The 22,728-nt window shown below is 43.1% G+C and overlaps 1 protein-coding gene across 1 annotated transcript; it reads left to right on the top strand.

Annotated features, from left to right (window-relative positions):
- Positions 1–1,760: 1,760 nt before the first annotated feature.
- On the top strand, positions 1,761–21,914 carry slc2a3b (solute carrier family 2 member 3b; the record flags this gene model as incomplete). The annotated part of the gene is made up of 11 exons (XM_080743376.1): positions 1,761–1,839; positions 2,468–2,584; positions 13,132–13,236; positions 14,661–14,821; positions 15,695–15,935; positions 16,339–16,501; positions 18,142–18,329; positions 20,127–20,231; positions 20,341–20,442; positions 20,584–20,787; positions 21,681–21,914. Exons 2-11 carry the CDS (start codon positions 2,561–2,563, stop codon positions 21,912–21,914), a joined length of 1,527 nt encoding a protein of 508 aa, XP_080599502.1. The 5' UTR covers positions 1,761–1,839; positions 2,468–2,560.
- Positions 21,915–22,728: the final 814 nt, after the last annotated feature.

The following is a 22,728-nucleotide window of genomic DNA, read 5'->3' as shown; positions in this document are numbered from 1 at the left end:
TGGTGCTTGCATGATGTAGGAGCATCAATGTAAGAAACCCGTTTCGTTTAATGGCTACAGAGATACTGTTCCCCCCCCCCCCCCCCCCCAGCCCGCCCGCCCACCCGCCTGAACACACACCCGCCTGCCTACACACACACACACACACACACACACACACACACAGAGCTGGTTAAACATTTTGCCTCAAGCTAGATGCAGAATAGATGTGCCTCATGCTAGATGCAGAATAGATAGTAGATACACCATAAAAATGCTAATATACAGCATACGATTTGTGAAAGTGACAAACGGGCTTCACAGTTATGTCAGGTGTGTTCATATGCTTATGGTGATGCGATTTCAGATCAATTGCTCCAGCCACCGAGGAGAAACGCTGTGACAGACACTCACTCACTCACTCAGACAGACAGACATTCGCAAAATTATAGTATAGATGTGCATGGCCTTTTCCTTTTCTTGAGCGGTGCAAACCGCTCCTACATTTCACTTTGTGTGTATATACGGATGGAGATCCGTGCCCATACACACAAAGTAAACTGACATCACAGACAGAACGGCCCATAAAAGGAGATATGCACATGTGTCCTGTTTGATATAATCAAGGTGCGATTTCTTCCTAATCATCAATGTGTCTAGCTAGTGAACATGCTGCTATCCATGCAGATTCAAAAATAGCAACTGGTGCAGCAGTTGGTGGCAGCTTGGACCATTGGGAATACCTTGTGCAACTTATTTTGACAGCATTAAATAAGATGTGTAATATCCTCACTCAGAAATGTTTACACAAATGTATTAACTTGACAGATACAAAACTTTTCTGAGTGTCATTAGACAGATTTTATGAGCAGCGGAAAAAATATTCAGTCTGCAAAACATATAATTAGATCTACATAGGCCTATTAGAAATGGTTATGAGAATGCATGTAAATCAGTTTTGTGGGAGAGAGTTCACTTTTATAAATTAATAGTCAAAGTTATACGCACACGCACGCACACGCGCTCGCTCGCACACACACACACGCACGCACGCACACACACGCACACGCGCGCACACACACACACACACACACACACACACACACACACACACACACAGAAAGAGAAGAGTCCCCCTCTCTGGCTGTGCACACTGCTCAGTGCACAGTGTGAAGTGGATTTGTAAACGGCCGGAGGGCCTTGCCTGTTTTGTGGAGAGCTTGTCAAATTCCAGACGGGGATTTAGGTGGGCTAGTATGAAGATTAGAAATAGTTGATGGAGGCATTAGTAGTGAGTGCTCCCTCGTTTGTTTGCCTCCCACTGAGCCGGTCTCATGATTTCTGCATGACCGGGCTTTGTACACGAACTCCGTGCCCGTGCACATTGCCTTTTGTTCTCGCGCCCCCGGTGGGAAGCACGATGGGCCGGCAGCGCCGCACAGAGACCTCTTTCACCGGGGCTGATTGTTCTCCATCTCCCGTCCATACAGTACGCGTGCTCTGGCACGTCCCCCTCTTCTCAAGTCGAGTGGAACGGCTGTTGCGCCGTTGACATAAAACAAATACAGTCATTACGAGTCCCGCCAGCTAAGAACGAGCCTCCACTGACTCAGTGTCCTCTTGGGAAACATTTACATGCCATGCGCTTTTACGCGCAGGAGCGCATCAACATACTGTGACGCGTAGACTAGAGGGTGTTGACACAGCGCTGCAACGTGCCGCTAGTCTGCTCTGCTGTCGTGTCGTAGGCATATATATAAACCATACACTGACAGATGGGAGGGAGTTCTGAGCATTATTGTAAATAGCTAAATTATTTTTGGGCCAACTTGGATATACACACAGAAGTCCTGAATAACGGTAAACCATAATTTAATTTGATTTACAACGCAATTAGTCAAATTATGTTTGAAAAATAAGTTAAATTAAAACGTTTATATATTTAAAATAATAATTATTATTATTTCGTTTGTGTGTTTGAGTTGATCAATTCCATTAGTGTTCATATCGATCTAGTCGTGTCACACGCAACTGTCTATCATAGGCTATGGGCTACTCTGTGTTGTTGATTGACTACTTTAGGCTACCTGTGAACCCCTTGCACTTAAATAGGCCTAATTAACTTTTCATTCTTGCATGATATCTCTATTTCAGATTGGCTCTTGCTATGAAATGAATATGATAATCGTACTGTATATAGAGCTACTATTACCCAGAGGGTGTATAGTTTCAGCTGCGGATTATCATCTCATTTTGATTTCATAATATCAACAGTGTAGTGAGAGAATTGGATGGAGGAGGAGGGAGCGGGAGGGCTGAGTCTCCTGTTGAATGCAGAGCAGCAGTAGTCTCTTGAGCAGTAGCCTAGGGTAGTGCAAGTGCAACCTGTTAACAGTATAGGCTATGGTAATAACTATAGGCTACAGTACACATAGATTTTAGGTTTATCATATCACCCACATTCATAGGGTTGATCATTTCTTTACAGGAACTTCTGCTGTGTATTTGCACAGTGGTTTGTCTTGTGCTTTCCTGAGAAACTGGTTCTGTTGGATATCAGCCCTCTAAGGCAGACGCCAAAATGGAGAGGATGGAGGATGAGAAGGTAATGTTGCATAAGTTATATGATTTGCTTTTATTTGCTTTTAATTCCTCCATTTTACACCATGTTACACTAATGTACTGTAAGTAGTAAGTATATGTGGCATTTATGTTTTAAAATAATACACTGGAACTTCATTGTCACTACTGACTTATTATTTGTCTTTTTCGAATACCTCTTGTACACACACACACACACACACACACACACACACACACACACACACACACACACTGGTCGTCAGCATCACACACTGCATCCTGTCCTGTGCATGTGCAGACTCCACACACCACATTACTGTCATTTTTATTGGATAGAACAGAGCAACGTCTGTCTCTTGTGGCTGATGTCTGTCTCTCACACAATAGGCTGTGTTTCCTGCAGAAAAGAATGCCAGAATGTTGTTGTTATTATTTGTTTCAATAATGTTTTTGTTTTCTTTTGCTATGCATGTCTTTGTCTCTATAATAACTGACCAACACCTCCGGGTGAAGCCTGAATGGTAGTATTTACGAGTCACAGGTTGGCAATTCTGTATTTTTCCTCTCTGGCAAGCAGAGGAACTTGGGAATGAGAGCTGAGCTTTTCAGGACATGAGTCAAGACAAAGTGGGCTGAGGGAGAGTCAGGAATGGCAGATGGCATGTCTGTACATGAGTTTGTTTTATGTTCTTGCCTTGGTGAGAGTCAGTAAGGAGGAGCGGAGCGGTGATGAAACACCTGGGCTGTAATAGCCCACTGTAGTTATGCTAACCACATACAGTACAATACAATGTAATAAATAAGTGAGGTAGAAACCATTGTGTCGTTCATTAGACTTGGTTGTCCAATATGCCCTATGAATACATCTGTAGCCACTTGTTAATCCATCCAAAGCCCTCTGGAGGTGTTTAGAATTGGTCGTCCACCGGTCGGTAACCCACCTCTGTGGTTTGTCTGTTGAGACAGAGTTTGACGCTTTGTCATTTGTCTCCTTGTCACCCTGGGGCTGGGCCCCTGTTCAATAGTTAGTTGCTTCTAATTAGGATGGGTGAAATGCAGAGGACAAGTTCCAGGTATGTGCACCAGTACCCCAACAACAACCGCAAACAACAACAGCAGCACTGTTATCGGCAATTAGACTGACGATCTTGACCACAAACTGGGTCACAGATGAAAAAGGGGTCACTGGGGTTATTACATTGCTTGCCAAAACTGCCTAACAAGCATTACTGTTCAAATGAGGAACAGAGCTGTCCCAGGGACTGCATTTTGATTTATCATACTTTATGTCAGACGTCAGACGTGAGTCAGACACAGAGGAGGGAACAGTCTGAAATATGCTATCATGGATGATATTAACATATCCCCGTAGAGAGTTGATTAAAAAACATTGATATGAAGTACAAATGACTAAACTGTGAGATAAAAAAAATTAAACCCATGGGCGTTTCAAAGATCAATATACGATAACAACAGAATTACATATAGTGAAACTGATATTTGACTTAAACAATTAATGTGTTAATTCATTCAAATCTTCAATATGATACACTAGTAATTAATTATTTTAGGCATTTAACACTTATATCAGAGCAACTTACAAAGTTCAAGATCAGTGTGAATGGCATGAAGTCAACAAACGACAGGGCATGGTCACACAAGTAGAGTGCAAACCATATATATGAGGGGTTTTTAACTGGTTTTCACCCAAGGACCACCATCCTGACTACGAGCAAACTAGGGACCACCACTATTGTGTCGGTGGTTCCATCATAGACGCACCTGACACAACAGTGTCAGGTTTTTGGGGGGATACAGACACATTTGAAAGCATCAACTATTTACAAAAGTATGTTTTACCTGGACCAAGCAGGATAGCCCAAGTACAAGACCACCAGGGGTGCGCCAACTACCGGTTGAAAACCTATGATATAAAAACTACAGTTACAAATTAACTGGATAGGTGAATATCAAACCACAGGTAATTCCGCAGCTTGAGAGCCTGGAGGAAGAAGAGTCTTGGACACAGGGTGTCCAGCGATCAAGCGCTGCAATGTGTGCCTTAAAGGACAAGAAGTTCTAAAGATTTGTTTTGGGGCTTTTATGCCTTTATTGATTGATTATACTGACAGGAAATGGGGGGAGAGACGGGGAGTGACATGCGGCAAAGTTTGTCCGGATCGGGAATCGAACTGGCAAAGCCGCCAGGCATCCATGCCTTCCACCCTATGTGGTAATGCCTAAGTGGTATGTGCCCAGACCAGTAGGCCAGCGGGCGCCCGAAGGACAAGAAGTTTAGGGTCGATAAAAACAAACTCTCCATGAAATGGCAGGTCCAACAAGTCAAGTATAGGGAACCACTTGAGTGGCGAGTGGCGACTGTTCCACAGAGACCAAGGTCAGAAAGGGTGTCCAGGAGACGCTGATGGTTGACTGTGTGAAATGCTGCAGACAGGTCAAGAATTCGGATGAGGACTGAGCGGTGGGAGGCTAGCCTGGAATCAGGCGAATCCGCCGGTGCAAAAAAGATGGCAGTGATATAGTCTGGCTACACAAGGCTAGTGGGAGGCAGTCTGCCTCTGTGTCTGCAAGAAGTGCTGTCTCAGTAGAATGGTTAGCTTGGGATCCAACAGGTTATTCTGTGAGACATGGAGAGAGAGAAAGAGAGAGAGAGAGGGAAAGAGACAGCTGGTTAAATACATAAATACAACTCATTCAAGAGTTTTGGAAAGAAAGGAAAGGAGTTATAGTATTATTATTATTATTATTTACAATCGATTAACCGTTGTACCCTATAATAACTTAAAAGAATATAGTAACATCGGTGAGGTGGGATGCACATTTGAAAATGAAGCAAGGTCACAAGGTCTGAAGCACATACTGTACCCTCAGTTATAGGACCAATCAGTGGCACCTCACAGAAGGCGCAGGAGGAAACTGTGGCCAAGTGACTGCGATTACTTGTGCTTAGTCATAGCAAAGGTCTTTAACAGCTTCATTGTTAGTGGGTCTTGAGTCTCTTGACACATAAGAGTGTCAATAAACTGACACGTTGATATTATGGAATTGTGCATGATCTGCAATAATTTGCCCTTGTAGTTGTTTTTTCTTTTTAGGCGGATGGTGTTGTTTGTCAACACTATACTGTAGTATATTGACCACTTCCTGTTCATGGTTGAACAGAAATCGCCTTCCACCCTAAGCGTTTGGGACAGTTAACAAAACATCTACTGATGCACAAACTTGGACACTTCATCAGTGCTGGGGTCACTGGGTGTTTCGGGTCTTGCAACAGGCACCCTCCTCCAGCAACCCGACCGAGGCTGATCAGAACCCGGCCTGTGTCCAAGTGGCATGCATGCTAATGCCCCCACTGTCTCTTGGGGGCATCAGCGAGTGTTGGCAACGGGAGCGTGTCGCTGTTACTACATGTCATCTTTTCGACACCCGACTCTAACCCTCACCCTAACCCTAACCTCCGTGGAGTGAGTCGCTAACCCTCCGGTCGAAATGATGGTCGTTCGAAAGAGCGCGATTTTCCCGTTGGCAACACCCGGAGGCTCTGGGCACTGTGGGTTGGCTCCGGGCCTGGCTCCTCCTGCGACTGACCAGAAGTGACTTTTGGGCATTGTGTCGTCATTGCCGCTGACCAGTCAAACTTCTCATTCGGCCTTGATAGACTCTTGTGGGTTTTCCCGCAACCTGTAGCTTACTTTTGGGTTCTTACTCACAGGAGAAGTGGTTTGGGCTGCCAACCCTCTCCACACCAGGTTGCCGTCCCCCCTGGCTGTCCTCTGTCTCTCCAGATTTCACCACACTCTTTGTGGTCGTCACCCAGTCTGTTCCTGGTTGTCACTGGTACTCCCAGAGTATTTCAGTTGACACAACGTCTACTGATGCACAAACTTGGACACATCATCAGGAGTGTTGTTTCCTGGAGTCACTCTAAGTCACTGGGTGTTTCAGGCCTTGAACAGACACCCTCCTCCAGGCTGAACCACTGCCTTAGCTGATAGAGAAACAAAGCACGGAACCCGTATACATAAATATTGTATACCGTGTTGCATATTAAGCTCCCATGCAACTGGGTACTACACGAGGCTACAGTAGCTCACCATATTTAGCACCATATTTTGCTGATTGTCTCTCAACAATATATCTGTTGACTGTTGATATATGAGAGACTAGCTTGGAAGTGTTCCACAAGTGCAGCTTTGATACGTTTGTTTGACAGCACTATAATCAGTGTGGTGTAAATATTTGATTGTTTATTTACAAATTATCTTCACTAATATGTTGGATTCAATTCAATTTTCAATTCAAAGGAGCTTTATTGGCATGAGAAAACATATACGTTTACATTGTCAAAGCAAGTGTCAAAAGTTCAAAACATAATAAAACAGTTGAAAATGGGGAACATACAGTTGGAGGGGGTACAGCATTGCGTAAAGAGAGCTATGTCACATTTTGTCGTGTACATTATATACAGGATTCATGTTAATTGTCAGACATCTTTGGATAAAAACAAACCAGTAAGACTCCCTAATCGGGAGATAAGCCAAAAGTTTGTTTTACCAATTATTACACTCTATGTGAACATTTACATCAACAAATCCCAAGTACAGGGCATCATCTGGGATACAATCCCTTTTGTGCCCATATATGGAGATCCCTAACATAATCCCTTTCATGCCCATATATGGAGATCCCTAACAGAATCCCTTTTATGCCCATATATGGAGATCCCTAACAGCATCCCTTTTATGCCCATATATGGAGATCACTAACAGCTAACAGAATCCCTTTTATGCCCATATATGGAGATCCCTAACAGAATCCCTTTTATGCCCATATATGGAGATCCCTAACAGAATCCCTTTTATGCCCATATATGGAGATCCCTAACAGAATCCCTTTTATGCCCATATATGGAGATCCCTAACAGAATCCCTTTTATGCCCATATATGGAGATCCCTAACAGCATCCCTTTTATGCCCATATATGGAGATCACTAACAGCTAACAGAATCCCTTTTATGCCCATATATGGAGATCCCTAACAGAATCCCTTTTATGCCCATATATGGAGATCCCTAACAGAATCCCTTTTATGCCCATATATGGAGATCCCTAACAGAATCCCTTTTATGCCCAGTTGGTTGCTAGGGTAAAAAAACATGGTTGCTATGGTAAACAGTTGGTTGCTAGGGTAAACAGTTGGTTGCTAGGGTAAAACCATGGTTGCTAAGGTGGTTGCTAACGTACACTAACAGACCAGCAACAACAGACTGTTGCCACAGCAACGTACACAAAGGTTTGTGTACACATGTGGTGTGATGTCATACTGAAGATATATGACATCACACCGTACACAAACAAAGGTGTGACGTGTGACGGACGGACGGACGGACGGACGGACGGACGGACGGCCGGTGGAGGTTTTCATAGTAAACTGCTCCCTGACGGTCGCAATAAACCTACCAAAGACATTCGTATCACCCGGAAATTTGGCAGCCCACCTGTAGAACGACTAGGAGTCCCGGACCCCCTGTTTAAGAATCCTGGTCTAGTGTATAATTTTGAAGGCATACTGTACCTGCGCTCTAGTCTAAAGGAATCTATTATTATGGATGCTAGTGCTAGTGCAACACACTATGAGATTGTAGCTATTTTAGCTATTTATGATGATGTTTATAGGGCTTAAGTCATTAAATCATTAAATTTGTGTGTGTGTGTGTGTGTGTGCATGTGTGTGTACGTGCGTGTGTGTGTTACCAACTTCAGGTATTTCTACATTTTGAATAGAAGGGTTTTCCCAACGATTGCAAGAGATTTCATTTTTGCGTCTAACGTAACACATGATGTGTAATGTTTTGCAGGAAGTGTGTTGCAGTCTTGCAGAAGTGCAAAAAAAAACGTGTTTGTACTTTTGGTGCCTTACTTTTGGCATAGTTATAAAAGTTTTGTTTTGGGTTTTGATGCATTTGTCTAAAGCGTTCACTTTCTGTGAGTGAGCAATCGGCACAAAACTGGATAAGCAAACTTACAGACCACAGAGCTGATGCCATGACCACACAGATTCAGCCTCACACAGCCAACACTGTGCCACTCCCTTATTTAGCAATGATCCTGCTACATTAGGAGAGCATCACTCTCTACTTAACCTTATTAGTAATGGACACGTCTCTGCAGATGAACAATTACACACACATGCACACACAAGTTAACACACAGACACACAGACACGCACGCAGGGACTTGATGATGAGATGAGATGATTAATCTCTGAAGGGAAATTGAGGCGTTACTGCAGCATAGTGTGACGGATAAATACATACATAAACTACTAGACAACAGTTTGTACATGATTCGTACAGTTAGGGTTAGGTTTTGTTGATTTGTGGTCATTGATTTTTATATCCTCATTTCCTTTTGTTATGATTATCTCTTAGAAACATTAGCCTTGGCAGCATTGGCAGGCCATTGTTTTTGCCCTTTCCTTGAGTGCATGCAGTATTTCCTGTGTTTCGGGACAAGTCAACAGAGGCTCTGCCATCTTCATTCTGCATGCCAGTCAACACTAGCATACTTATTTTAGCTCTCACAATGGCTGGAAGGCTGCACTGAGCCTGCTGCCCTGCCATCGCATGCCACGGCGAAACACTCAGCCTGAGATTGATGTCAGTACAATATGGTTACTGTGGCTCCACCAGCTCTGCCCTTCACCGACGTGATTCAGCACAAAGCAGATTCACCCCGGTGCAGATAGCCTCTCTTTCAGAGCTGTGGAGAGTTCATAATTTAATAGTCAACAGGGCTAGACAATGGACAATCCAGTTTAATAACACTGGCTTTTGTTAGTTTTTGTGTTACCAGTAAGATGCTACTTTCTTTTTAAAGATTCGTTTTTGGGCTTTTATTGATAGAACAGTAGACTGACAGGACATGGGGAGAGAGATGGGGAGTGACAGGTAGCAAAGGTTGTCGGTGTCGGGACTCGAACTCACGACATAATGTCAGGCATACTATATATATTGTATGCGCCTGGACCAGTAGGCCAGCGGGTGCCCCCACAAAATGGTTTTAAACTGTTTAAAAAGCTACAACTGCCTCTGTGCTTAGGTCCCTGGGCCTGGATGCCTCTGCAATGGTTAAGGCAGTGGTTCTCAAAGTGGGGTCCGGGGTCCCCAAGGTCCTTGAGGGGGATCCAGGGGGCTGGGTTGTTAGTAAACAAAAACAGAGAACAGTACAAGTATAGTCAATACAATAGAAATGTAGTACAGTACAAGTACAGTTAAGCTCTCTGCCTAAAAGGAACATCCCAAATAAGACCTTTTCCGGCCTTTTTTTACATTGGAAGTCCTAGGTATTCAATTCATGGACATAACAAATAGCAAGCAAAGAAAACATTCAATAACATCACAGTTATAAAAAACACTATATGTACAGGTTAGGGGAAACAAGGGGGTGGGGCTAAGGTAAGGGGGTGTGCTCACTTCTCACCTGTCTATGGGAGAAGTGATAACTACCTCCGTCTCTGGCCTCCCGAAGGGTGAGTTTTCAGGGCAGTTTTGAAGGTTGCCAGCGAGCTACAAGTTTTAAGGGAGGTAGTCAAGGAATTCCACACCTGGGTGGCAGTGTTGTAGAAGGAGAATTTACCCATATTTGTCTTATGGGTTTGTGTTATCAGATCGTTGTGTGCGCTCCCTCTGTTGTTGTGGCTGTGGGTGTCCGTTATAGGCCATTACAGGTCTATAACTCCGAGAGTATACATATGGAAGTGTTCCATTTGTACGCTCTCTGTGTTATACGTGGCCTAATGCATACTAAACTGGGGCTCTGTTTGAGAAGCCCTGGTTTAAGGCTTGGATCACACTGTGAAAGCACAGAGCTCAGTCTCCTGTATCTCTGTTATAGAGAACAGACTGTACAGATAATCCCGGGACAAAATGAGATATTTTGAACTGCCGTAGGCTTTGGCAGTGTAATAGTCTCCAGACATATAACCACTCTAGAGGTCATTTGACTCTGATCCCAATGTTATGGGCAAGCAGGTTCAGTGTATTGTAGTTGGTGTGCTTGCAGTTGGTTTATCTCTATTGGTGTGATTTTGATGATTTGGGTGCATAACATTAAAATGATATGATCAGAGTAAGACTTAAAGGGGAACTAGGAAAGTCTATGTGTATACAAACACATCCCCCCTCCCTCTCCCCTCTACGACAGGCATCAAACAGGTCTTGATGCTTTCATTGATAAGAGAGAGCACTAATGAGCACTTGACATGTTTATGTCCCAATCAATTACCCCAGTGCACAACCCCTTTGAAGTTCAAAGGGAGCAATTGAGAGCTCTGGCCAGCTCCCCCTGACAAAAACGTCCCTCCAAGGAATGAATGTCAACATAAACAGTGGAATAGAACCAAAATACAGCCAGGGGGGCGTGTCTTTCTGCAAGGAAACACCCCAGCACAATAATATAGTGACTGATGAAGGGAAATTACTACTAAACATGTAGTATATGAATATATATTAAAATATTCCTAAAGTTACCTAGTTTCCCTGTGAGCTCTTTTTCTGCAGAAAAAATCTTTGAATATACTGTACCGAAAACTCCCATATTAAAAGATGCACGCAGATGCTCTTTTCATTCATGACGGTACAGTTCACTGGTACAAGGTCTACTAAAAGGAGATCCATGAAAAGACTAAGCTTATTTCCACTGGAAACCATTGAAGTATCTCATATCAATTGAATGAATACAAATCACAAATGGCCTGAATACTCCCCAATGAAAATGTTGTCTTGTTTATGGCACAGTAAAAAGAATAAAGGATTTCGTTCCACTCCAGGATACATGGATTAAAAAGGATTTCCCATAAGTAAGCCTATTAGGACATTATACCTTGGATATTGGAGTCAGGATGCAGTCCGTAATACCTTTGCCAGCGCCATACTATAGTATTTCTGTTTACTTTTTATCCAACTGGAGGTTCAGGCCGCTACGCGGCCCACACACCTAAGTCACACTACTGATCCGACCAATATGTCCGAGTCATAGTGTCCAGGCTTTGTCAGAGTACCTGTTCTGTATCTGTCTGTCTACCTGTGTTCTTTTAATGGCCATATATGGATATATTGGCATGCCCATATACAGGCATATTGGTTGGATCAGAGGTCCTGGACAACTGGATATCCATATATAGGCATATATGGACATATCGTTCGGATCGGCGGTTCTGGAGAACTGCATATCGAACGACTCTGCGGCAGACACCGCACTCCCTGGAGTCCATGCACACAGCGAGTTTGAAGTCACTCGGTCCCATATACTCACTTTACCATAATAGGCATAGCGGTCGGATCTGTGGCTCTGAACAACCAGATCTCCATTATGCCTATATACCGTATAGGCATCAGGTTATGTCTGAGGCATAGTGAGGGGGTTTATAAAACTTTTTTTTTATTCATACATTCATTTACAAGGATTATACAGAGTGTTCTGTCCTCTCTCCAAAGCTTGACAGATAAAATCTGCCACAACAAAAGCTCCTTTAACTCTCTCGCAAAATTGCTTCTTCTGGGTGGGACAATGTCGGGTCTCTGCTCTACATCTAAAGTGTCTTGAGACAACTTGTTGTGATTTGACTTTTAAAAGTAAATTTGAATTGAATTGAACTGAATTGAATGCCAAGATATGTGCGGGTTTGTTTATGTTATGACTGAGTCAGAATGACGTGGCCGTGGTCCTGCATATATGGTATATGGGAGTATCGTGATTGTTTATGGTTACGTCTGAGTTGGAACAATGCCCATCGGCACAAAAAATAAAAACTTTTTTCCCCCATTGAGCTCTGAATCTCAGAAGACATTTGGAGAGGAGGTTCTCTTCCATGCGGGGCACTCTACATCCTGCAGCTTCTGCACGGTGATTACTTTCAATAAATAACAATACTAGTTAGTTCAGCTTAGCTGGACACTGGTTTACGGGAAAGCCCTTCGTGTTGGGGAATTAATGTCAGGTGCATTAGCCTGTTATTATGAGCTAAGCCCTTTAGCTCATAATAATTAATTCCAAAACCAGCAGGGTCAAAATATTTCTAATAGGTTCCAGCCTTGATTCTCTTCTCGCTGGGCCTTCTGCAGCTTCTTAGTTGACAAATACCACAGAGTTGCGAAATCGATTTTGCCCCCTCTAATGTTGTAACACCTTAGCTGCGAAATCAGTGCCGTTATTCTCCGAACGAGAAGGGAGGGGCAGGGGGGGTCAGTGGATGTAGAAAGGCTCATTGTTATTACCAATGACACCGTAACAACAAGAGCTTTGTAGAGCCAGGAACTGGCCATGTCTTGCTGTTCACGCACTGAGGGAGTTATTGTACACCAGCTCCATCCATATGTATCAACAAAGTGTATGTCTCACTTCCCCTGTCATCCGTCTCTATTCTCTTTCACTGCTTAGACCTGTATAGTGACAAATAAACCCATCTTGATCGATTGATTTTGTTTCTCTCATCATCCTTGCCCCATAATTAATCTCCCCACCTCTCTCTCTACTCTGTGTCTATAGCCAAAGAAGAAGATAACGGGTTACCTGCTCTTCTGCGTGACAACAGCGGTCATTGGCTCCCTACAGTTTGGATACAACACCGGTGTCATCAATGCACCTGAACAGGTGTGTACAGATTCACATGTGTACCACTGTGTGTTGTGTCCGGTAACTCGTGGTTGCAGGTTTGAGCCTAATGCAGCAGCGACCTTGTCCCCTCAAGCAAGAATCGATAATTGTCTTCTAGACCAGTGTTTCCCAACCTTTTGGTTTTCTGTCACACTTTCATTGCCAAAAGATCCCAGGGCACACCTAGATATACAGTGTGTGTGTGTGTGTGTGTGTGTGTGGCTATATTCAAAATGTTTGCCTCTTTCTTATATTATTTTACAATTTGGCCAATGTTTTACCAGTTTGTATATAGTTTATTGATTACTTTTGATGCAGTAATGGTCTTTTTTTCTTTTCTTTCTTGAGGTATTAAAAAGGTTTTTCACTGTCAAATTTCCAAGGGCACACCAAAGCATCTCAAAGGGCACACCAAAGGTCCACGGCACAATGGTTGAGAAACACTGTTCTAGACACCTGAAATGACAAACAAATGAATGGAAATGTCAGCCATTATGTTGTTGCATGAGCACATTAAACCAACATTCAGTGATGAACAATGATTCAGTGCTTAGAAGGTCCTCCGTTTGAAACCAACCGGTGCCTCTCTGTGTTCATGTGGATTTCCTCTGGGTGTTTTCCGGTTTCCTTCCACACCATGTTAGGGACATTCTCCACAAGCACCGCTCATTGGCTGCTGTTACTAAGGATGGGTTAAATAAATCTAAATGCAGAGGACTAATGTACCCACGGAGACCAATAAAATATAACTTGATTCAACTCGACACGTCCTCAACTCGACTCGAATTGACTCGGCTTGACTCGACTTCGTTCGATTTGACTTTGAATGAGTTCTTTGCCAAGTGTTAGCTTCTCGGGGGAATTCCATTGCTCTAATGGATGCATGGTGGCTCATGTTTTACAGACGAGTAGATAATCAGTAAGGGAGCGGGTGCAATTAATTCATCACTAATGGACACAAAACCACATCCTTTTCTTGCTTTGATTTGTTTGGAAGTCTGTATAATGTTCTGTCTATGTGGACATGCTTGACACTATCACTGTTCTATGTAGAACTCTACTGCCCTCCTGTGGATGTCACAGGAACACCACAACCAAAGATTTGTCAGATGACAGCAGATCATCTCCAGTGACACACACTGAAACATAGACAGTTGATTATGGTCAAAAACCACTGTGGTCAACACGCGCTTTTCTATCCTTATGGGTGTCATTAGCCCTATCTCATGTGATATGGGTGTCATGAGTCACAAATGAAACATTGTTATACCTATACCTAATGTTCCAGTATTCTGTGATAATTCGATACGATCCGTCACCGCAATTACTGCACAAACCATTGTTTTTTGCTCTCTTTAGATAGGTCCCTCTGTCTACTGCCAGCACTCACACCACCACCTCTCCTCTGTATCTATGTCCAGAAACTGCGCAGGTTCTTCCAGAATGTGTCTATGGATCGTTACGGAGAGCCTTTCAGCGCAGGGATCAACACCTTGGTGTGGAGCATCTCTGTGGCCATCTTCAGTGTGGGAGGCATGGTGGGATCCTTCTCTGTGGGAGCCATGGTCAATAAATTTGGCAGGTGAAGAATGTCCTGTACTAAAGTAAAGGGTATAACAACTTGAACCGTCAGGGGTGTCACAAGGGGGTAAAAGTGGGACTGAATTACTAGGGCCCAAGGTTGAGGGGCCTTAATTATGTTATGCTTTAGCTATTGAAAAATAGCAGATCTACAAGCTAACAGCGCGGCACTCAGTGAATCCTTGTACCCAGGGCCCAGAATTTGGTGCGACACCCCTGCCTAGCGTGCCTATTCTGGGTAGAATATTCTGCCAAAAAATATCTACGTGCTTAAAATATCTACAAGCTTAAAATATCCACAAACTTAAATTGTAAGCTTATAGATACGCTATTTTTGGTGAAGTGATTTGGTAGTGGGAAAAATGGCTGGTATAGAATAGAGCCCTGGCCTTTTGGGATCCCGTCAACTAATAGGGTTTAAGTGGAGTATTTCAGGATTTCTTACTTCTACTGGGCAGTTCATTGCATACGATTGGGGTCTCAGGTCTAAATCAGTACTAGATTGGACAGCTGTAGTTTGAGTACCTCAGGGCCAGAGATGAGAACCACTGTTTTAAAGCAACAGATGGTCCATTAACCCATTCCACCGATGAAGGGCAATTATCAGACTTTTAATAAACCTAAAACTTCCTGTGGTGAGATTATCATTTCATATTTTCTTGTTGTCATACGGTGATCAACTGCTCCCTTTCTTCTCATCTCTCTCTCTCTCTCTCTTTCTCTCTCTCTCTCTCTCTCTCTCTCTCCCTCTCTCTCTCCTCTGCTATAGTAATTACAGTATAATGATAATAGTACATTTATTCAATCAAATCCATGTCCTGTCTATGTTTTACTTCAGTCTGCTAACAGTCTCTCTGTATCTTTCTCTCTACAGGCGTAAGTCAATGTTGCTGGCCAACATCCTGGCCCTGGTGGGTGGCTCTCTGATGGGGCTGTCCATCATAAGCAATTCCTTTGAGATGGTGATCTTTGGCCGGCTGGTCATCGGCATGTTCTGTGGCCTGTGCACGGGCCTGACGCCCATGTATATCGGGGAGATTGCTCCCACCCACCTGAGAGGTGCCTTCGGTACCCTGCACCAGCTGGGCGTGGTGATTGGTATTCTGGTGGCGCAGGTACGATCTTATACTCACGCATTATGATCGTTTCTGTTTGTTTGTTTCTCTTTTCTTTCTTTCTTTCTTTCTTTCTTTCTTGATCATAAGACCCAATTACTGAATGTCAAGTCTCCAGCCAGGTTTTCATCAGAATATGTACAGTATGACACTGATTTTCTCAAATTCTCAAATGTTCTGTTTGCAAGGACCCCCTTAACTCTGAGAGTGTACAGCTGGAACCAAATGGACCCATAAGGGTCAGAGTTATGGTCATTCAGGGCTGTCTCTTTATGTGTTTCTGGTAATATTATTGTCTTCTCATGTTTTGTGTCCTGGCAAAAAAGGTTTTGAGAATTTGAGAAAGGTTTCCACCACTGATGGCGAATTCCTGCCTGTCTTGGTTGTATTTGTCCATTTGTAGATCTTCGGTCTGGAGTTTATTCTGGGCTCAGAGGAGCTGTGGCCCTTGCTGTTGGCCCTGACTGCCCTGCCCGCCTTCCTGCAGAGCTTCATGCTGTTATTCTGCCCTGAGAGTCCCCGCTACCTGCTCATCAGCCTCAATAAAGAGGAGGAGGCACGGGCAGGTCTGATTGGTTACTTTAAACTCGAAAACTAGAAAATAGAATACACTAGAATAGAAGATGGCGTTCAGGCAATCCAGATTATATTTTGCCCAAAGCACATTGAAGTCAGAAAAGTCAGATAATGATCAGATCAAACATGTAATAAAGAATAAAATAAATATCTAAAATAAAAACAACCCATGCCAAGTGTTATACAGACTCAAAGGCTTTGGGAGAAAATGGTGTCTGTGTGACACAATATTTGGTGCTTCTTCTTGGGAGGACGGTGACCGTACATAATAATTCAGTACCCTGGTTTCTATTTTAGTCTGTGTACTGACCACGACATCGTGGCAGGGTTGGGGGAAGGGGCTTGAGTCACTCCGAGTGCAGCAAGATCGTGTCCAGAGTGAAAGGGGTCAGCTCTCCCTGACATCCACTGCCGTCACTGTAGTGCAGTCTCCTGAACATTGATCTTAAAGTGGTTCTGGCTGCACCAGGAAGCCAGATTGTCAACTTCCCCATCCTCCCATTTGACCTTTTCAAAGCGCTTTAAAATGTACAGTATGTGCTGCACAATCGGAAGCAGCAGTCAGGGCCTCAGTCTCTTGCTCAAGAACAGACACTTCTAGGAGTAGGGATCAAACCAGTAACATTCTGATTCCAATATACTGTAAGCTATCTATCAGCCTGGCTGGGGTCTAAAGTTTAGTCATAGTCTATTGAATACAATTAATTTAGTTGTAGTCTAAATTAGTACTAGATTGGACAGCTGTAGTTTGAGTACCTCAGGGCCAGAGATAAGAACCACTGTTTTAACTCAACAGATGGTCCATTAAACCATTACTTGTCTTTCAGTTCTACTGGCTCTCTTCTCCATTAGTCCCTCCCGTCTTTTTTTACGGAATTGTCAATATACCTTAGTTTAGTCATCATAGCTTAGTTTTTATTTTGTTTTCGTTAGTGAAAAACAAGCGAGTCGAAGAAAGATGCAATTGGAAATTGCAAGTGTGGTTGCTGTGACGCGAGTCACACTTGCAAAGGAATTCCGTCTTACCATTTGAATTTTCCCCATTCAAGTCAATGGGGGAAAATTAATTAACTAATAAATGAATGACCATATGGATATCTCTGTGTCAGTCCTTGTCCCTTTTATGCACATATATGGAGATCCCTGATGTCATCAATATTAAGCCCATATCTTGGAATGCCCATATATGGACAGGGAGCGTGTCGATATTGCGACATAACATTGTTTGACGTTCCATTTGTTTGACGTGGGTGAATGTTAACCTGGTGAAATACTAACCTGCTGACGCTGGTGAATGCTAATCTGATGAATGTTAACCACTATGCCAAAACCTAACCGTCAACCGTCCCAACCCTTAGTCTAACTAGTGACATGTAGAAACAGTGAGAATTGCCCATAAGGACATACTGTGTCAGTCTCATGTGGTCTATGATGTCAGATATCTTGTCTATGATATCTTCCACATGGTTCCCAAACATCGTGTTATTGACGTCATATTGATGCTGTGATGTCATATCGTTGTGGCATCGTATTGACGTGCAAATATGGAGTTATTCTCCACTCTGTCAAGTCCATTATAAAATGAAATTAAAGTTTTAAAGAGTCAATATTTCCTGTCTACCGTTTGTAGCCCTGGTGCGACTGCGTGGCACCGAGGATGTGGGTGACGACATCCAGGAGATGAAGGAAGAAGGCATGAAGATGGCCTTGGAGAAGAAGGTGACCATCCCCGAACTGTTCCGCTCGCCACTCTACCGTCAGCCAATCATCATCGCCATCGTCCTCCAGCTCTCCCAGCAGCTGTCTGGCATCAATGCTGTGAGTATCCATGTCTGTTAGCTGCATCTGTCTATCTACCATATAATGTCATGTAATAAGCAATAATACATGAATATAATTTAGTTGTAGCAGAAAATACATGGTGTACTGTAAGCTGCAAAAATTGCAAAAATACAACTTTGTTTCTGAAATCATCAAGATGATTCATTTTTCTTCATAATTACAACATCCTACACCACCCCAGGGGTTTTCAAAGTGAGTGACGGTGCACCCTGGGGTGCCGCGACAGCAGTCCAGGGGTGCCGCGAGATAATTTGATAATATTTGGAATTTATTTGGACACTTGAAAAAATATTTTGTATAATTTTAGTCAGTTCTAACCAAAATTACTATTATCTCAACGTTTTCCTCGCAACATAATCGCTAAAATATCGTCACTGTCGGGCAGAAACCTCTGTCGCACAAAACTAGTGAAAACAGCCGATCTACCGGTACAAGCACACAACGCCTCGCGATGCGAGGCGGTGTGTGCTTGTAGATCTGCTGTTTTCACTAGTTCTTCTTCTTTCGTGTATCATCGGCATAGTACATTTTATAGATGATAAATACAAAACGAACGGTTTTGGACATACAAGGTTTCCACCCGACAACGACGATATGATATAAATATAAGGTGCTGGGAGTGAAAATTATAATGTAGGGGTGCCTCGGATTAAAACAAATATTTATGGGGTGCCCTGAGACAAAAAAGTTTGGGAACCCCTGTGACCAATAAGGAATAGGTATAATGTTAGTCCTGATTCTGCTGTGCTAACCAGGAAACAAATGATGACAAAACAATGCTACAACAATGTTGCATTGGTTGTTGTACTCTACAACAAAAACAATAGTGGGTTAGATTGAGGGAATTGTGGAATAAATTAAGCTTAATAAGGTCAAAGGAATGGATGATCCCTGTGTTATCTATCGTATATCGTCTGGTAATAAGGTCACTTAGCCAGGCTGACTAACTGCATTAGCGCTATAGCTGCGTCTGGCCTGACAATCACAATTGAATTGTGACAGCCCCTGGGGGTGAAGGTCAGCACTGCAGCATCATTTATTTAGTACTTTAGCCATCACTACACTGCACCGTAGCAGCAGCAGCTACTGTACCTTCTGTACTGTATGGAGAAGAGAACACATGAAAAGATCTTGTCTATCCTGTCTAAAAGCTAGGAAACCTGCACAGCCTTTACACTCAGATTCTGTTTCTTTATTAAAATTATCTTATAGAATATAACAGAAGTTTAAATAAATGTGTGTAACCAGCTGTCAGACAAGTGTGTAGTGAGTGGTGCTATTTATACATTTTGAGTTTTTTATAAGAGTTAATTTCATCAAACGTCCTGCTAGCCAATCACAGCGTGTCCTGCGAAACTTAGCCAATTGGACTCTGGGCATAAAACAAACTTTGAGCCGTTTGTGCCAAGATGTAGGCCATATCTACAGTATGCCAGATATAGGCCACGCTTCAGTTTACTTGAGGGCCTGGACATTTTTTGGGAACCGGACAATACCAGAAATAAGAAACGAAATACTGTCTTTTAACCATGTAAGCCTTATTATATACTTCATAGTACAAAAGTAGGCAAAAATAGACAATCTGCTCTTTGAGACATTTCTGAAAATACCTTTTCCCCTAAAAGAACAGTAAAACAAAAACATAAAAAGCACAAAAATATAAAAAATGGATTGAAAGGATATGACATTAATCTACTAGTGTCCTTCGAAGATGTACTACTATATAAACCTACCGATAATAATACATTTGTGCCATTCTCCCCTTTTTCTTAGGTGTTTTATTATTCTACAGGTATATTTGACACCGCGGGTGTCACCCAGCCTATCTACGCTACCATTGGAGCTGGAGTGGTTAATACTGTCTTCACCGTGGTCTCTGTAAGTGTCTTTCTGTTATTGCTCGGTGTTCATCGACAGTTCATCTTACAGTGCAGGTTTCATGTCATATGGATATCCTAGTTAATTGCTGCCCTTCTGCGTTCGCCAGCTCTTCCTGGTTGAAAGGGCGGGACGAAGGACCTTACACCTGATTGGATTGGCTGGAATGGCTGTCAGTGCCCTGATCATGACTATCTCCCTGGCGTTGGTGGTGAGAAACAGTGTTGCTTTAAATGTCTGTCAAAGCTCTTGCCAAGATCACTTTTCAAACTCAAGTATAAATTGTATCTCTCTCTCTCTCTCTCTCTCTCTCTCTCTCTCTCTCTCTCTCTCTCTCTCTCTCTCTGAGTAGACTCAGTACCCATCTGTCAGCTACCTGGCCATAGTGGGGGTGTTTGGCTTCGTGGCCAGCTTTGAGATGGGTCCTGGTCCTATCCCATGGTTCATTGTTGCAGAGCTGTTCTCCCAGGGTCCGCGGCCAGCTGCCATGGCCATCTCTGGATTCTCCAACTGGACCGCCAACTTCGTGGTTGGCTTGGGCTTCCCCAAACTGGCGGTATGGATGCAATTATTAGACAGGAGCTGACATTCCAGCGCCGCAGAACCCCCAATTTCTCTTTCCATAAAGTATAGAAGTGCTAGAAGTGTTTCTCTGATACTTCGTTATATTTATCCATAACGATTGGATTTGTGTCTTAGAAACTGTGCACGCGTCCAGGGTGATTAGCATGATGGACTGTATCATCTCTACATATCGTCGCTGTTTTCAGAAATGAATGCCCTATTTTACACTTTTCGCATGTGTTGTGTGAAAAGTGCATTCAAATCATTTTTTAAAGATTTTCAAGTTTTGGCGGAAGTCATATCTTGGCCAGGGTGGGTTGAAGGTGGATAAGTCTGTTAGTGGGTTTTATAATGATTTAAACAATAAAAAGTATTAATAAGAGCAACTAAGTAACTACAATGGATCCATTAATGATGATCTATCTTTTTTCCATTTCCTAAATAATAACAGTTTTGAACATACAATACTTCCGCATACTGAACAGGCATCACACTGACTGTATTGGTGGAAATGAATACTGAAGCTTTACTTAACATAAATTGTAGAACGAATACAAAGTAATGTCACTGAAAAGTCTTCAGCTGTTTGAAACAAAAAACCTGTGCACCGCACTGTTGGGGCCCGGCCATAGCTGAGTGGGTAGAGATGCGGTCTGGGAAACGTTGGTTTGACCGCCGTCTCGTTTGGTCTACATGTCGAAGTGTCCCTGAGCAAGGCACTTAACTCATAACAGCTCTCCCAGTGCTCTTATCTGAGCAGCCATTTACTGAGTAAATGCAAAAAATGAATTTCTCCTCCCCCATGGGACCAGTAAATACTGCCTGTTGTAGAGTTCTGATTTGTTCTGCAACCCCTAACAACAACAATCTCTCTCCACCTGCCAGGAACTGTGCGGCCCTTACGTTTTCATCATCTTCATCGTCTTCCTTATCATCTTCTTCATCTTCACCTACCTGCGCGTGCCGGAGACCAAGGGGCGGACCTTTGACGACATCGCCCAGGGTTTCGCCGCCAGCGCCCGGAGTGCTCAGTCCCCGGAGGTTTCGGGCCTGACCGGGTCGGACAGCAAGGGGCCCGATAAGGTCCCCATGGTGGATCTCCCACCAGAGAAGTCTTAGAGGAAAATGAGGAAAGGAAGAATCAACGGCACAAATGTAGACTACGAGATTTACACACATAAGGTACAGCAACGGGTTTTGTTTAAAAAAAAAAAAAGAAAGAAAGAAAAACAGCCCACAGAGCAGAATGGCCTCTTCAAAGACAAGATTAACGATAGACAGCATTAAGGAGGAGAGATGAAAATGCTACTTTGTTGATGAGGAGTGTGTTCATTAAAAAGGTCAAGTGTATTGCTATGGGGATATACAAACAACAGATCTTATTAGATTTGTGTGTGCCAACTGATGAGAATCAGTCAAACGTTTACTTTCAAAAGTTTAGTATTAATAATTGTAACTTATTCAATATTTTCTTTAGCCTGTTACAGTTGCCAAAATTATTAACGAGATTCGACATAAGCCCACGCTACATGTGGGGCCAAAGGTTATGCCATTACAATACTTAATAATCTTTGTTGACATTCCAAGTGCCAGTCTTCCAAGTATTGATACATAAGAGGATCAGAATAATAATTATGCTCAATGTTAATCCCCAAGGTCCCTAAAGAGTTTAAAGACCTACAGGGTTTGGGCCTGTGGTGCAATGAGGTCAACCTTGGAACGTTGGGCTTTGGACTCCGATAGTTTGACCTAAAAAAACATAAAAGGTTGATGTATGGAATCCTGTGTGTGTGACTGCAGCGCTGTGGCTTTCTCAGAGATGAGGGTATAACCTTGTATTTCTGACACGGGTCCTCTACATGGCTGCTTAACCTTAAAACACTGCCCTGAACTTACTTACACTGAACTTACCGTGAACTTACACTGCCCGGCA

This window comes from Nannobrachium achirus, assembly GCF_963921795.1.
Source record: "Nannobrachium achirus genome assembly, chromosome: 2".
NCBI lineage: Eukaryota > Metazoa > Chordata > Actinopteri > Myctophiformes > Myctophidae > Nannobrachium > Nannobrachium achirus.
This window is presented reverse-complemented; position numbering and strand designations above follow the sequence as displayed.